Raw genomic sequence first — 17,587 nt, 5'->3', positions numbered from 1 at the left:
AGCATTAAGGGGCCCGGCGACAGCTGCTACTGCTGCGTTTTTGTTTTTTAATAGGCGTTTACCATCTGGATTACTTCTATCTATACTTAGACACTTTGGGTCACAGTCTCACATTATGCGGTGCCCGGTGATCTCATCAGTTTTGGGGTTTTGGACTATGTAATTTTTGCTGACGCTGCTTTTTCTCTCGTCTTCCCTTCTCAGATACTCATATACCAATACCCTCAATTATCCGTCGTGGATGAACGTTTCATTGGCCGGCTAAAGTGGAACGGGAGTAGTCACTCCGAAGACTTGCAGGACATGTCTGTAGTCATCACCAATGTCACCTACGAACACGCAGGGACTTACATGTGCAGCGTCAACCGCACGCTTATCTTCGAAAGCCACGAATACAACACCAACGTCACCAAACTCATCGACATTAATGTGGTGGACAAAGGTTAGTGACCGGGGGGGGGGGGGGGGGGGGAAGAAATCAAAAAATGCTGTAAAAACTTTGCATGCTGCTTGGGCAGTGAATGGAGCATAGTATGAGCACGGTATTATATGACTCTGTCCTCTCCTGCAGGTAACCGAGATATCGCCTCTATAGTGTCAGAGATCATGATGTACGTCCTCATCGTGGTCCTCACCATATGGCTGGTGGCCGAAATGATCTACTGTTACCGGAAGATCGCTGCCGCCGGGGAGGAGGCGGTTCTGGAGAACGCGTGAGTGCCATGTGGGAGGGATTATTGAATCGTACAGCGTGCAATGGACCAAAATTCCTTCCTGAAGCTGGTGATACATGGTGGCAAAACAATGCAGCACATAGCCTGTACACACTACAATAAAAACCTCCATAGATTAGTTAATATACAGCGCCATCTAGTGCCAATGTCTAGTATGACATAACAATGTCCAAGCTTTGAGTTTATGCCGACAGACCCCAAAGGATGTCTGTAAATTTCTTCTGCTTTTGTGTTTTGGTTCCAGAATACGTGATGGAGAATAAATTCCGGACTATCGGATACCATGTTAAAAAAATTGTAAATTACAGTTTTTCTGGGGTTACTGTTGAGTTGCTTTAGTCTAGGGTCTCTTGTTACATATAGATGTTCTATTCTTAGGATATTTAGTTAGTGGCGGTCTGACACTTGGGACACAGGCCAGTGGTGAGACGTTCGCTTGTCGTGTGGCCAGTTTACAGCTCAGTCTCATTCAAGTGAATGGGGCTGAGCTGCAATACCAAGCACAACCACTATACAGCAGTGCGTGGTATTCAGTGAAGAAACATAATGTCAGCTCTAAGAGTGCCATGGTATCCGTGGACAGGACATTCACTTTAAGATTGACTTACATAACCTTTGTCATTTTGCGTTGTGTTGTACAGACATTGACTTACTGACTTACTTACTGACTTTCCCTCCACAGTTCAGACTACTTAGCAATAACCTCTGAAAGTAAAGACAATTGCCTAGGAGTGCAGCCACAGGAATAGAGGACCCAGGACAGTGACACAGGGAAACCAGGTAAGTGGCCAAATATATTCTTCTACAGTAAGGTGACCACAGCTATAGCTATAGGGGGTGCAGGGTCTGTGTATGAGAGAGCCCATAGGTCACCCTGTCACATAAAAGATAACATCATACCTGGCACATGCTTGGCGAGGAACTCTGATACCAATAGACAGATGTGTCCTTGGGTCAGATTTGGTAAAGAATTCCAATTTCTCATTAAACCATTTGTGTGATGCCCCTTTGTGATCTCCACACAGTATAATGTCCCCTTAGTGATCGCCACACAGTATAATGTCATCCTATTGCTCCCCATGTGGTATAATGTCCCCTTAATGGCCCCACATAGTATAATGCCACCTTCTTGCCCCACACAGTATAATGTTCTCTTAGTGATCCCCACATAGTATGATGCCCCATTCTAGCCCCACACAGTATAATGTCCTCTCATTGCCCCTACACTGTATAATGCCCCTTTTTGGTCCCCAACACAGTATATTGCCCTTTTAGTGGCCCACACAGTATAATGTAACCTTGAAGCCTCACACAGTATAATGTCCTTTGTTGCTCCCCACATGTATAATGTCCCCTTAATGGCCCTACATAGTATAATGCCACCTTCTATCCCCATGTAGTATGATGTCCCCTTAGTGATTCCCACACAGTATAATGTCCTTCTATTTCTCCGCACATTGTATAATGTCCCTTTAATGGCCCCACATAGTATAATGACACATTCTAGCCCCACACAGTATAATGTCCCCTTAGTGATCCCCACACAGGATAATGTCCCCTTAGTGATCCCCACACAGGATAATGTCCTCCTATTGCTCCCCACATGGTATAATGTCCTCCTATTGCTCCCCACATGGTATAATGTCCCCTTAGTGATCCCCACACAGTATAATGTCCTCCTATTGCTCCCTACATGGTATAATGTCCTCCTATTGCTCCCCACATGGTATAATGCCCTCCTGTTGCTCCCCACATGGTATAATGCCACATCCTATCCCCACAAAGTATAATGTCCCCTTAGTGATCCCCACACAGTATAATGTCCCCTTAGTGATCCCCACACAGTATAATGTCCCCTTAGTGATCCCCACACAGTATAATGTCCTCTTGTTGCTCCCCACATAGTATAATGCCACATTCTATCCCCACACAGTATAATGTTTTCTCATTGCCCCTACACTGTATAATGCCCCTTTTTGGTCCCCGACACAGTATATTGCCCTGTTAGTGATCCATACAGTATAATCTCTACCTTTGCCCTCACACAATATAATGTTCCCTAAGAAACCACACCCTCCGACATCCACACAGTGTAATTCTCCCATTGCCCCCACACATTGAGGCACCTATTTGGCACAAGACCCTTCCTTGCACCAAATGTGGACCTCAAGCCACCACTATAGCTTTCCATTCTGTCACAGGGAGGGCAGACAGATTTATGAAGTGGTTCCATACAGATTTCCCCTTTAACCTTAATTTTTTCCGCAGCTGGACGAACGGATGGAGCCAGGAGCAATGTAAACACTGCTGGGAGGACCGAAAACTGTAACGGGTCACGAGCCCACCACCGCCACCACTAGCCCCACCGCCACCACCACCACCTCCCTCCCTCCCCCAGGAGTTGCTTCAGGATCTATTCCAAGTCGCTTTTAACGCTAAACAATGCAGAAGACGCGGACAAGACCCGGTTTTGCTTCATCCGGACATTCCGGGTCACTCACATATGCAACGCTCCTTAGCCTCATCATTGCTGCCGTAGCTCACCAGCAATGAAGGTGTTAAGGAAATTTACCAAAATATGCTTCCATGGAAAGTCAGACTTTTTCTTCTTTTGTGGCGTCGCTTTTGCTTTATTTTTTTTTTTCCGTTGTGGGTGCGGAGAGGGAGGGGGCTACGTTCATGGGAGTCGACCATCCAAGGTTATCGATGAACTGGAAAATCAAAAATTTCCAAAAATAAATTTTTCAATTTGCGTTTTTTTTGTTTACATCGTATCCGAATGCAGCGAGCAATCTAAGGGGCATGTTTACTATTCCTTGCATGTCGCTCCGAACGCATATCCTTTTTCCTTTTTGCTGCAAAAAAAAAAAAAAACCCCGCACAAGAACGCGCGCCTTGTATTTATTCAACCATATCGGGGAAAGTATTGTCGAACAACATGCTGCAACGTGGTCTGGCACCCGATGAGTTAAACCCCCGCGCATTCGAAGCTTTAATTGAACGTTGACGCTCAGGACGGAATTACGTGGGTGACGGCCCTTGGCCAAGAATGGACGCAACTCACTCGGCTCTGCTGTTCCGGCTTCCGTCATGGATATTGGGGGGTGACATGTTGAATGTGAACTACTTACCGGGGTGCAATCCAAGTATGGTTACCCAAACTCTTGCTGTGTACTGGGTCTGCGAAGCTCGGGGAGAAAGGGGTTAAATGACTTTTTATCAAAGCATGTTATTTATTTTGTAATACAGAATAAAACACAAAAAAGAGAATAAAATTAGATTCTATTATGTATGATTGAAAGAGGAAGGGTTGCTGAGGCTGCTGCGCCCCCATGAGGCTTGGCGGTTCTCTTTCTAGACACAATGCGGCCATTGTATACCAGAACATGTAAATTCCTGCACTAACGATTTCCACCACTAGGTAGCACTTTACTGTATTGTAAGACTTGTATCTGAACGAGGCTGCTCTTTATGTTACAAATAGGTATGTCTTTTTTCCAACAGCACACCAGGTGGTCAGGAAGGGTATTACAAGTAAAAAAAAAAATATCAATTTCAACCACTTGAGACCCTGTTCTACCACCCATGGCCTCTTTCTAGAGGACCAGGTGTGATTTCTGTAGGGATGGTATACTGATGGTCACTCTGGGAGTGGTCAACCGTGTAAACCTGTCAAATGCCAAACTTTACCCACCACAATGATTTATGCAATTTGCACAAAACCCAAACTGACAATCTAATGCAAGCTTTGACTCGATGTTATACTAAGGTTAGGTTTTATGGCTAATGGCACATCTCTGTTGCCCCCATCTGGTGGACAAGGTGGATTACATGCACTTCAGTTTAATTAAAGGACAACTCCAGGCGGAATTTCTGGATTTAATCACAATCTGTTATTACCCTTTACTATACACAGGAGTCTATGAAGCTGAGATGGTTTTGGACGAGATCCTTACCCTGGAGAGCTGCTCCACTTTTGAGTCCATGACCTTGCAGAGCATCTATATTGTTAGATATGGGTACAGATGTGCAAACCAGCACGTAACAAGCCAGGTTTGTCATGAATTTTTGCAAAATTTTTTGATTTGGACGAATTTGAAAATTTTGAGAGTTTGCCATGAACCATTATCATATTCTAGGGTCTCTTGAGGGGGTTCATAAAGATAACACATTATTTGCTCTCCTCTCCTCGGCCCCATTTGGTGCGGGTCCATTTCTTCCCTTTCTTATGAAGAGACTTCGGAGTATAATAATGGCAGATTCCGTTCGGGCCAATGAAATTTGCAAATTGTAAAGTTTGCCCACCACTCGTTTGGAAATTTTGGTGAGTGCCTACCTTCACTGACCGGGAGCGCTCTACCAAATACCTGCACTCCAACCTGGAGACCCAATGATGGGTTGGAAAGGTGACTTTATGGTCCCAGGTAATCCTAGGATCTCTCTAGTGGTCATTTTTGAAGACGCAATGGTTGTCCCTGGTGGTCCAAGGATTCAGTAGTCATCTCCATGTAACCAGCAAAGAATCCTGCAGATGGTGTTAAGTTTTATTTGTTGCATACACCATCTCTAGTGACCTCCAAGTACCTTCCATGTCAAATCTGCAGGGTCTCGTGCAACTAAAGCAGCTCATCGGTGGCAGATCCTTTTCCAGGCGGCCTATTATTGGCTTCTAGACCCCGTGTAGAAGATTTTGGTTAAATGCAGTCAACCATTTCTGGTTAGGGCATGGAGTTGACCTTTGAAGCCTCATGGAGAACCGGGCATGCCGTAACAAACTTCCTCAGTAGCATATGATTTAGTAGGGCTACTGCGTAGCCGCAACTTATGTATGATGCATGCTGAACTTTACTGTACCAACAAGCTGCAGCCTTGCAAAGCAAGCTTCTACTGTCTTATTGTGCCTGCTTCTTAACCCTTCCTGAACCGGCGGAGGAGTCACGCTGGGGATGAAGGTGTTAAACCTGTCTGTCCGTCATCACCCGCTGTCATCATGGTAATCCCTGCTGTAAAATGTCATTTTATTTTCATCTTTTATCCTATTGTTACTATTTTTTACATTATAATTTTGCATTCTTCATGTTCATTTGAGGCTGGGAAATTTGCGGGCCGTGTGGTGTTTTTTTCTTTTTTTGTTATTTTTTGGTTTTGTTTTTTTTTGCTTTTTTTAAATAAAGCATTCTGTTTATTTGACTGAGAATAATAAAGAGATCTGACAATATAAACATCTAAAATGGCTTTATACAATGGCTGACGAGTGGTTTACTTTATACACATTGGTATTAGGTCTTTGGGGTCCAGATGAATATGGCCCTTGTGAGATGGGGCCCTGCACAGGATTTGGACAGGACAGGACTTGGACAGGACTTACCACCCCAGAGGTTGCAAGCAAGGGATAGCAGAATAGTCCTGGAGATATGGAAGGGCAACAAGGGCGAATCAAACACATGACATCATAATGGCGCCTCTTTTGCAATGTCCTGCATATGTCCCACTTTGCACCAAACTTGGTGGTGAGGGTTCCATGAGAATTTCTAGTCGAGCAATAGATGCTATGTTTATTCTAATATGCAAATTATGCTCAGGGAGCACAGGGAGCGTTTCCCTTGTGCTCCGAGCACCCCAGCATCATCAACCCCTCGCCGCCCCTTAGTGCCTCCTGTTCATTCTCCCCTGCACCTTCTCCTGGTCTTCAGCCTTGCGTAGGCATCCGATGCAACAGTTGAAATCCTGTGCATGCGCAGTTGGCTCTGACACTTTGGGTTCGGGCAGAACTGACGGCGCATGCGCGAGATTTCATAGAGCAACCTGCAATAGATTTGAATACCAGACAAACCTTGGAGCAATGCACAGGAAAATGGCACCTCAGTCAACTTTGACCAAGGAGGCAGGAGCCTTAATTTGGACATTAACGCTGGGCATTTGCTGTATGTTAGGGACAACAAGGGGTTCCCTGAATAGAGTATGTTGTAGAGTTTCAAAGTGATGTATATTATTCAGATCTGAAGAGAAATTAGTTCTGTTTATTGTATCAATATGTCCAATTCTTAAAGTGCTCTTATAGCGATCAAACAGCACTGGGGGCGTCCTCAATGCTGCGAGAGAACTCTCCAGCGCCGCCTCCATCTTCTTCAGGAACGAGTCTTCTTCGCGTTTTCTTCCAGGGGTTGTCTTCAAATTTCTAGGCCTCAGGCCTAGGGCAAAGCCGACTGCGCACAACTGCCGGCCACAAGCAAATGTGGCCGGGAGGCATGCGCAGTCGGCTGCCCGAGGCCTAGAAGTTTGCAGCTACCGCCGGAAGAAGACCCGTTCCTGAAGAAGATGGAGGCGGGGCTGCAGAGTTCTCTCGGAGCATTGGGGACGCCTCCAGTGCTGTTTGAGTGCTGGGGACTGCCCCCAGTGCTGCGAGAGAACTCATTTGCATACCGACAAAAACCGGATTATATAATGAACGGTGGCGCGGAGAAGATATCTAAAGGTAGGAGAAGAATATATATATATATATATATATATATATATATATATATATATATATATATATAATATATAATAACTAGCTGGTACCCGCGACTTCGTCTGCGGTGATTGTAGCAGTGGGTATATACAGGCGCGGGTAAGGTTTTTGTACTGTGTATAAGGTATGGGATATGAAATGTAACTTTGTATCTTGTTTTTGCTATAATTCAGAGAATACGTGAGACTTTTGTGTTGAAGTTACTTTGTATTTGAGCTGCTATATATACGGTGTTGTGAGAAACTGTACATAGTGACTTTGGGACAGAAGTTTTTGAAGTTAACCCTTTCCCGCCGATGACATTTTTTTATTTTCATTTCTGACTCCCCTCCTTCTAAACCCCATAACTTTTTTATTTCTCTGCTCCCAGAGCCATATGAGGTCTTACTTTTTGCGGGACAAATTTTTCTTCATGATGCCACCATTATTTATTCTATATAATGTACTGGGAAACAGGGAAAAAATTCAGAATGGGGTGGATTTGAAGAAAAAATGCATTTCTGCGACTTTCTTACGGGCTTTGGTTTTACAGCGTTCACTGTGCAACCAAAATGACATGTCCCCTGTATTCTGTGTTTCAGTACGGTTCCAGGGATACCAAATTTATATGGTTTTATTTACATTTTGACCCCTTAAAAAAACCCCAAAACTGTGTTAAAAATTTTTTTTTTGAAAAGTCGTCATATTCCGACAGCCGTAACTTTTTTATACGTGCGTGTACGGGGATGTATAGGGCGTCTTTTTTTGTGGGACTGGGTGTACTTTTTAGTTCTACCATTTTCGGGAAATGTTATTGCTTTGATCACTTTTTATTCAAATTTTTATCAGAATCAAAACAGTGAAAAAACGGCGGTTTGGCACTTTTGACCATTTTTCCCGCTACGGCGTTTACCGAACAGGAAAATATTTGTATAGCTTTGTAGAGCGGGCGATTTCGGACACAGGGATACCTAACATGTATGTGTTTCACAGTTTTTAACTACTTATATATGTGTTCTAGGGAAAGGGGGGTGATTTGAATTTTTAATCCTTTTTATTTTTTATTTTATATTTTTTTTACTTTTTTTAAACTTTTTTTTTGCATTTATTAGACCGCCTAGGGTTATTGACATGGGTGGGCGGTGTCGCAGATTGTCAGAGCAGTGGGGGTTGGCAAACATGGCTGCTCCGGAGCGTTAAAGAGAACCTCCTGGAGAATCGTTAAGGGGAGGGGCAAAGTGGTAAAGTCTATGTATATGTGATTGTGTGGGGTTAGGGGTGAGGCTGCAGAGGGCAATATGAATTTTGTGGCTTGCTATGGTCCAAAGTGTGTGAGATTGCAGAGATGGTGGTGTGAGTTTGGGGTTTGTGGGGGTCCTGGGAAAAACATATGTGCGCTATTGTGACGAAAAGTAGCCTATTGTTTAATCGAGTGTAATAACTATGTTTGTGGAAAATTTCAGCCAAATCGGTGGAGCGGTTTTTGCGTGATTGACCGCCAAACATCCGAACATCCAAAGGGTCCTGGGAAAAACGTATGTGCGCTATTGTGACGAAAAGTAGCCTATTGCACAATCGAGTGTAGGGGCTATGTTTGTGGAAAATTTCAGCCAAATTGGGGTCCAAAGTGTGTGAGATTGCAGAGATAGTGGTGTGAGTTTGGGTTTTGTGGGGGTCCTGGGAAAAACGTATGTGCGCTATTGTGACAAAAAGTAGCCTATTGTTTAATCGGGTGTATTAACTATGTTTGTGGAAAATTTCAGCCAAATCGGTGGAGCGGTTTTTCCGTGATTGAGGAACAAACATCCGAACATGCAAACATCCAAACACACAAACCCACAAACTCACAAACTTTCACATTTATAATATTAATAGGATATACAGAATATAAATACAGGAGACATATGTTGCGTGCAGTGCACCATTTATTTTAATGATTAAGTAAAACAAATAAGTGTTTTTAATTAATCCTCGTTATATTATGATGTTCACACAACATTGAAGGTTAAGTTTTATACTGTATCTGTATGAGTTTAGGTTCGAGTACTTGTAGATCTTGATGTCGGCCATCCAGAACTTTCAAGTAATCCCTACAATAGAAACATAATATTATTTTTCTACTTGACCTATTTCCCAGCATCCTCCTGCATTACGGGGTTCTTTCCAGGCTGTCCGCTATGTCTTCTAGCCCCCTTGGTCCCTACTGAGGCCGGTGATTGGGCCTCACATGGACACGTCAAGGTCCAAGGTTTGATGCTACAGCTTCATCACATACCCTGATGACATTGATGTCCCCATGTGACCGCTGAGGCCCAATCACAGTCCCTAGTGGTGACTTATAGGATGTGCGGCCGAGCCCAGGAGAGGTTAGTAACATGACTTGCTGACGCAACACTTTTCTCTGATTTTACAGAAGCTCGATGACAATTCATAACAAAGAATTATCTTTAGATTTAGTTGGAAATCTATAAGTCGAAACAATGAATAACTAGTGTAGGAGATCACATCACGTAAAAATTCAGAATGAGAATAGTCTGTACCTTTACTGGTTCATGGAGAAATCAGCCAGTGAAAAACTTGAAAAGATTTTTGGCTGCTTCGCTAGAAAACAGACACAGAATATCAGATATTTTCAGGGGTCTTTTCAGATCTCCAAGTATAATGATATAAACATAAGAACATGAAAAAATGTGTTTCTTACCTCTCTGGACAGGTTCGGACCTACTTCTGTGACGCTCCCTGACACCACATGACCCAGGCCTGCGTCCTAGGTCATGTGACGTCCCGGACGTCAGTGAAGATGGCCGACACCACCGAGGACTGCAGCAGAGGCGGAGATAGGTAAGTAACAGTGTTTTTATGTTGGTATCTCCCTTCGTTCTCCAATTATTATATTATGGGGTCTGAAAAGAGTATAATAATTATTCATGAGTGTCCACAGTGGGCAGGGCCGGCGTCAGCGCACGGCATAGTCGGGCAAGTGCCGGGGCCCACAGAGCCTCTGGGGGCCCCCCGGCACTTGCCTGTCACAATTTCAGCTCATCGGCGTCCGTCCGCCGATGAGCTGAAATACATACGCGATGCAGGAGCTGTGAGATCAGCTCCTGCTTTAAAGCTCCGGCCCCGGCTTGCGTGTGTAGGCGCGATGACGTCATCGCATCACGCCTACACACGCAAGCCGGTCCGGAGCTAAGCAGGAGCTGATCTCACAGCTCCTGCATCGCGTATGTGATTGGAGGGAGAGAGAGAGGAGCGTCGGGGGAACGAGGGAAGGTGAGTGATGTAAGTGTTTGTTTTGTATTACATATTAAGGTGAAACATAATGAAGGGGGCCCATGAAACTGGGGGGCAAATGAAGGGGAGGGGGGGAACAGCATGACACTGGGGCAGATGGAGGGGGGGAGAACAGCATGACACTGGGGCAGATGGAGGGGGGGGAGAACAGCATGGAACTGGGGACAGAGATGGAGGGGGCCCAATGAAACTGAAGGGGAGGGGGGGAACGGCATGACACTGGGGCAGATGGAGGGGGGGAGAACAGCATGACACTGGGGCAGAGACAGGGGACATTAAACTGTGGGCAGATGAAGGGGGAGAACGTGATGAAACTGGGGACAGAGATGGAGGGGGGACATGAAACTGGGGGCAGATGAAGGGTGTATATGAAACTGGGGGAGAGATGGAGGGGGGCATATAATTTACAGGTGACTGTAGGAGGATTATACTGTGTGGGAGCACATAATAAATGAATGAGAATGGGTGGAATCAACATAAAAGTGGGTGGAGCTAAATTTGCCGCGGCACACAGAGCGCGCCGCACATTTTGCCCCTCTTTCTACTCTTTAAAAGATTGGGAGGTATGGCGTTGGTGATGCCACACTCCTGCATGACGTCACTCGCTTCATCTGTAACGCACAGGGGGCCCACTGAGGCTCTGTCGCCCAAGGGCCCATAAAAACCTGGAGCCGGCCCTGACAGTGGGGCATAATACTGTGTGCAGGGGCCACTATGGGACATAATACTGTGTGCAGGGGCCACTATGGGGGATAATACTGTGTGCAGGGACCACTATGGGGGATAATACTATGTGCAGGGGCCACTATGGGGGATAATACTGTGTGCAGGAGCCACTATGGGGGATAATACTGTGTGCAGGGGCCACTATGGGGGATAATACTGTGTGCAGGGGCCACTATGGGGCATAATACTGTGTGCAGGGGCCACTATGGGGCATAATATTGTGTGCAGGGGCCACTATGGGGCATAATACTGTGTGCAGGGGCCACTATGGGGCATAATACTGTGTGCAGGGGACACTATGGGACATTATACTGTGTGCAGGGGCCTCTATGGAGCATAATACTGTGTGCAGGGGCCACTATGGGGCATAATATTGTGTGCAGGGGCCACTATGGGGCATAATACTGTGTGCAGGGGCCACTATAGGGTATAATACTGTGAGCAGGGGCCACTATAGGGTATAATACTGTGAGCAGGGCCACTGTGGGGTATAATACTGTGTGCAGGGGCCACTATGGGGGATAATACTGTGTGCAGGGGCCACTATGGGGGATAATATTGGGTGCAGGGGCCACTATGGGGGATAATATTGGGTGCAGGGCCACTGTGGGGTATAATACTGTGTGCAGGGGCCACTATGGGGGATAATACTGTGTGCAGGGGCCACTATGGGGGATAATATTGGGTGCAGGGCCACTGTGGGGCATAATACTGTGTGCAGGGGCAACTATGGGGCATAATACTGTGTGCAGGGGCCACTATGGGCCATAATACTGTATGCAGGGGCCACTGTGGGGCATAATACTGTGCACTGGGGCCGCTATGGGGCATAATACTGTGTGCAGGGGCCACTATGGGGCATAATACTGTATGCAGGGGCCACTATGGGACATAATACTGTGTGTAGGGGCCACTATGGGGCATGATACTGTGTGCAGGGGCCACTATGGGGCATAATACTGTATGCAGGGGCCACTGTGGGGCATAATACTGTGCACTGGGGCCGCCATGGGGCATAATACTGTGCACTGGGGCCGCTATTGGGCATAATCCCCTAGGAGTGCAGAAAGGAAGCTGTCACCAGGTAAACTGAATAGCCAGTGATGGGCCGGAGCCAGAATGATGCCTAAATAGCCTCTGGCCTGCCGCTGACCTCCCTGACCCTGGAAGAATGGTTTCTGGTCCCAGGAGGAGACCAGAATCCCTGCAGACTATTGCTTAGGTTCCAGCCCTCCTCCATAGGACCGGAAGCGCAAATGCGCGCCAACAGTCTAGCGGGGCAGGGCCTCCGTACGGTACTGCGGAAGCTCCGGCCCGAAATGTTAACACTGCAGTTTACTGATAAAGCCTGGTCTGTTATCTGTCTATGTAAACATACAGATAACACTGAGCCCATTCTGTACAAGCATCTGCATATTATCTGATCTGTATAAGTGTTGTGAGACTTCTCCGTCCCGTTTACCAAGAGGGAGGATGGGGAGAGAAATACAGAAAGTGAGAAGAAAATACTGCAGGGAGCCTGCTGAGACACTGAGATGAGAAAACCCCTTTAATGGCGGTATAATTGACAGGCTACGATTTCCAAAAACACGGGCGTCTTTGAAAATGCAGCTTTTCCTCGGCAGATTTTTTCTGCAATGTGTGGATGGGGATTAGCCAGAATCCCATCTACGTCGCAGGTACTGTAATACGCAGCAGTTACACAACATTGGGTTTCAGCCTAAGACAAAATTTTAGGACTAGTAATGGCAGGTTATAGGAATGTAATTGTATTAGTGATACTTACCATATGGATAGCAGTAGGGTTAAACATTCAAGCAGTGGGCGAAGTATCTTAACACAACCGTCCAGAAAAGTCTCTGGAAAAAAGCAAAAAAAAAAAAAAAACAGTCTATTTGTATCCCCGGCCTTAGAGGACAGATTGTAGACATTACATTACTAACTAGATCACGAGCAATGATTGGTCAGTGTATGAGGCTCTAGACAGGGTCGGACTGGCCCGCCGGAGCACCGGGGGATTCCCCTGTGGGCCCCCGAGCCTGACTATTAATTTTATCTAAATGCACTTGTCAGGGGCCCGATCGGGATCCTGACCGTGCCAAAATGGGCCCCTGTATCAATCGCTGGGAGTGTGTCTCTGCTCCCTGCACTGCACACTGCCGTCACTAGCAGGAGCTGTGCTGCCCCTCCCCCACACAGATCGGAGTGTGCAGGGGGATGTCTGCCGGCTGCTGTAAACGAAGAGCTTTCACCACAGCCAGACAGGACAGACAGGACACAGCCAAATGTAAGTACATTTTTTGGGTAAAATATGTATATTTAATGTGTGTATATTTGTGTAAAGTGTCTGATATACTGTGTGAGTCCTGTATATTTGTAGATAGGTGTGTGTGTGTAAATGTATGTTATATGTATTAGGCCTGGTTCACATCTTCCCTTTTCGGGAAGTCCACTGTGGGGAATAATACAGTGTGCAGGGGCCACTATGGGGCATAATACTGTGTGCAGGGGCCACTATGGGGTATAATACTGTGTGCAGGGGCCACTATGGGGGATAATACTGTGTGCAGGGGCCACTATGGGGTATAATACTGTGTGCAGGGGCCACTATGGGGTATAATACTGTGTGCAGGGGCCACTATGGGGGATAATACTGTGTGCAGGGGCCACTATGGGGCATAATACAGTGTGCAGGGGCCACTATGGGGTATAATACTGTGTGCAGGGGCCACTATGGGGCATAATACTGTGTGCAGGGGCCACTATGGGGCATAATACTGTGTGCAGGGGCCACTATGGGGCATAATACTGTGTGCAGGGGCCACTATGGGGCATAATACTGTGTGCAGGGGCCACTATGGGGATAATACTGTGTGCAGGGGCCACTATGGGGCATAATACTGTGTACAGAGGCCACTGAGGGACATAATACTGTGTGCAGGGGCCACTATGGGGGATAATACTGTGTGCAGGGTAAGGATTAGGCCCTACTGAGCAAAACACAGCTAACACTAGGTGCACACCAGCGTCTGGTCTCCATTCTGAGGTTTCCATCTTCTGCATGTAGAAGACGGAAACCTATCGGTTCGAGTCCGGCCGTGAGCGCCGGTGAGTGTTTTATGTTCTCTGCGGCAAAACCGTTTTTTTTTTTTAAACCAGACACAAAGTCCTGCATGTCCGACTCTGTGTCTGGTTAAAAAAAAAACGTTTCGCCGCGGTGAGCACAAAACGCTCACAGGAGCTTACGGACGCACACTTTCATTTGAATGGGTTTGAAAAATGCCTGCAGGGCGGAGACCCCGGGCGCAGATGTGAACGAACCCTTAAAAACACTTTCTATTTTTTTAAGCACACTGCCGATCGGAGTGTGCAGGGGGAAGTCTGCCTGTCCCAGTGTCTCCCAGTGCGGTCCAGTCCGGCATGTAACTACCAGCAGAATTGCAGGATCAGAGCACTGGGAACAGATGAGTGCGGGGTTTTTTTTTATGTGTACTTTGTTTTTCACCTCCCAGGACTAATTATAAACAAAAAAAAAAAATTATGCTGGACAATCTCTTTAAAGTGTGGGGCATTTGGGGGGAAAATTAAAGGGGTTGTCCAGGCATAATTTTCTATGGTTTATCGTCAGAATAGGCTATAAATGTCTGATCTGTATGGGGCCCACACCCAGCCCTCAGACCGATCATCTGTATGGAGCCACTTCTGGCACCAGTCCTGTACACAATACGGAGCCTGAAGCAGAAAGCTCTGTCCACTGTATATCAGCCGGCACCTTCTCTGCATCTCGGCACTTATTGCAGTCAGTGGGAGCTGAGCTGCAGTGAATCTGCCAGGCAACTATACAGTGGATGAAGCTTTCTGCTCCCAGTCCTGTATTGTGTACAAAACGAGCGCGGAAACGGAAACCTCTGTGGAGTTTCTGCAAAAAGCGCTGCAGGAAAAACTGATGTGTCGGCGCCGGGGGTTTTCCCGCAGTGTTTTTTTGCTGTGGGACGCTGTGTTAGGCCTTATCCTTATAGTGTGGTGTGCAGTATATTGAGATGGTAAAGAGGAGCTCTCACCTCCTGGGGCAGGTGCGGTTTAATACACCGCTAGAGAGCTGACAGTGCGATGATTTCAGTGCACTTTCAGCTTTCCCATTTTGTGCCCCCGGTGAGGAGCTATCAGTCCGTAGCTCTTCACTGTCAGAAAGGCGTTTCTGACAGTCAGTCCGGAACGCCCTTCCTCACAGCAGCGCCTATAGCACTGTACTGTGAGAGCTCTATAGGCGCTCAGCGTCATCGCTGGCTGGTAAGCAACGACCCCTCTCACAGTACAGCGCTATAGACACTACCGCGAGGAAGGGCGTTCCTGACTGTCATAACGCACTTCTGACGATGAAGATCTACGGTACCGGCACAGAACGTGAAAGCCAATAGTGCGCTGAATTCAGGGCACTCTTGGCTTTCTAGCGGTGTATTAAACCTCATGTGCCCCAGATGGTGATAGGTCTTCTTTAAGGATTAGGCACAACAGCGAGATGCAGCTAAAAAAACATTGTGGGAAAAAATTGCAGTGAATCTCAATATATTTTTTTCCACAGTGTTTTTCATTGAGCTTTTGTCCCCAGCACCCCGTTGTCCCCGCCTGTGTCTGTTAGATACAGGATTTCCGGAAATGAGACCTAATTGGTTTCAGTGGTCCCATGAGGTGCAGGACTCCCAGCATGGAGGCACCGGTGCGAGACTGAATAAACACTGGCAGCGAACAACGGAGCAACAAGAACAGGTGAAGGCGCTTTTTATTTTATTTTTTATTTTACACCTCCCTCCCAGCACATGGGTTGCTCCAATTCCTGGACAAATCTTTAAAGGGTTTATCCATCTTTGTAATATTGATGGTCTGTCCTTGGGATAGACCATCAATATTACATCTGTGATGACACAACAGCCAGGACCTCTGCAGATCAGCTCTTCCAGGACAGCGCAGCTATAGGTAATGGTAACATTTCTAGGAGCCACGCTGTTCACTTTCCATACAGTATGTGGCAATAGGTTTAGGTAGTGCAGTGTTGCACATTGTATGGCGGGAGAGCAGCATTACCTTCAACCGCCCTGTCCTGGTATCGCTGGTTTGCAGGGATCCTGATGGTGGGCCCCTAGAAATAATTCCACTGGTGGGCCCTAGACACCCCAGTCCGACACTGGCTCTAGATCACACAGACATTCAGAAATGTATAGTCATCCCTACCAATGAGGTTCATCCAAGATATCACAACCTCAGACTTCGGCATCTTGTCTTCGTCTCCTTTGGTTGTTGTATTTCCTGGGATGGATTAGAAATAGTCACTTTATAGAAACTTTGTCATTGTATCTTCTACTCTAGAGGCCGTAGAAGAAGAGGAATGGGGTGGAGAAAGCATGACTACACAATCAGGCTACAAAAGGTTACTATGTAGTCTATAGTCATGGAGACACATCGATCTGCACAGATGTTGTATACAGAAATGGTAGGTTTACGTATAATTGTTTTCATGAATTCATAGATATCAGAGTAGGGATTATGGAGAATTCTGAAACATAAACCGGCGATCGATCTATCTATCTATCTATCTATCTCCTATCTATCTATCTATCTATCTATCTATCTATCTATCTATCTATCTATCTATCTCCTATCTATCTATCTATCTATCTATCTATCTATCTCCTATCTGTCTATCTATTTATCTATCATCTATCTATCACCTATCTATCTATCTATCTATCTATCTATCTCTTATCTATCTATCTTTTATCTATCTATCTATCTATCTTTTATCTATCTATCTATCTTTTATCTATCTATCTATCTATCTATCTATCTATCTATCTATCTCCTATCTATCTATCTCCTATCTATCTAGAATGATCCTTATATTACAGATTTAAGCGGGGTGACCCCATAACTTACCTCCGTACTTCAACAACCTTTGCTCTTCTCTGCACTCTGCTTTTACTTATACTTTCACTTTCGTGTTCTAGTTCAGGAAATAGACGGGTTTCGTCTTCCTCATGTTTGTCGCTCATGTCAGTGCATTGTGAGCAGTTATTGGGTGCGGTATTACTTGTATTCCTTGACGCGGGGAGGAGGAATATAGTTCACTCCTAGTGAATATGACCAACGGGACCACCTACCACTTGAACACGCCCCCACCCCCTTTCCCAATAAGACACATACACTTCTAATTGGATTTAAATTTTGGCCTGTTCAGGCCGATTTATTAACAAATAACAAAGTACGAAAATACTGTATAAACATTACAACACCGCCATCCAACTGGGCGGTGTATAAATACCCCCCCCCCCCCCCCCCCCGAGTAAAC

At 46.0% G+C, this 17,587-nt stretch overlaps 1 protein-coding gene and 1 long non-coding RNA gene across 2 annotated transcripts in view; one reads left to right on the top strand and one right to left on the bottom strand.

The window, feature by feature from the left end:
* SCN1B (sodium voltage-gated channel beta subunit 1) overlaps positions 1–5,956 on the top strand; it is a 30,830-nt gene extending 24,874 nt beyond the window's left edge. Inside the window, exons 3-6 of the mRNA XM_075277935.1 lie at positions 205–442; positions 572–713; positions 1,417–1,514; positions 3,003–5,956. Coding sequence (XP_075134036.1) covers positions 205–442; positions 572–713; positions 1,417–1,483 — 447 coding nt within the window. The 3' untranslated portion in view covers positions 1,484–1,514; positions 3,003–5,956. The remainder of the gene's footprint in view (positions 1–204; positions 443–571; positions 714–1,416; positions 1,515–3,002) is intronic.
* A 3,193-nt stretch (positions 5,957–9,149) lies between these two features.
* Positions 9,150–17,277, bottom strand: LOC142209825 (uncharacterized). Its single transcript, XR_012716967.1, has 5 exons — positions 17,176–17,277; positions 16,474–16,548; positions 13,031–13,103; positions 9,765–9,825; positions 9,150–9,314 (listed from the first exon to the last, which is right to left on the bottom strand). It is a non-coding gene; the product is annotated as an uncharacterized LOC142209825 (long non-coding RNA).
* Between the last annotated feature and the right edge of the window lie 310 nt (positions 17,278–17,587).

This window comes from Leptodactylus fuscus, chromosome 6, assembly GCF_031893055.1.
Source record: "Leptodactylus fuscus isolate aLepFus1 chromosome 6, aLepFus1.hap2, whole genome shotgun sequence".
NCBI classification, from domain to species: Eukaryota; Metazoa; Chordata; class Amphibia; order Anura; family Leptodactylidae; genus Leptodactylus; species Leptodactylus fuscus.
This window is presented reverse-complemented; position numbering and strand designations above follow the sequence as displayed.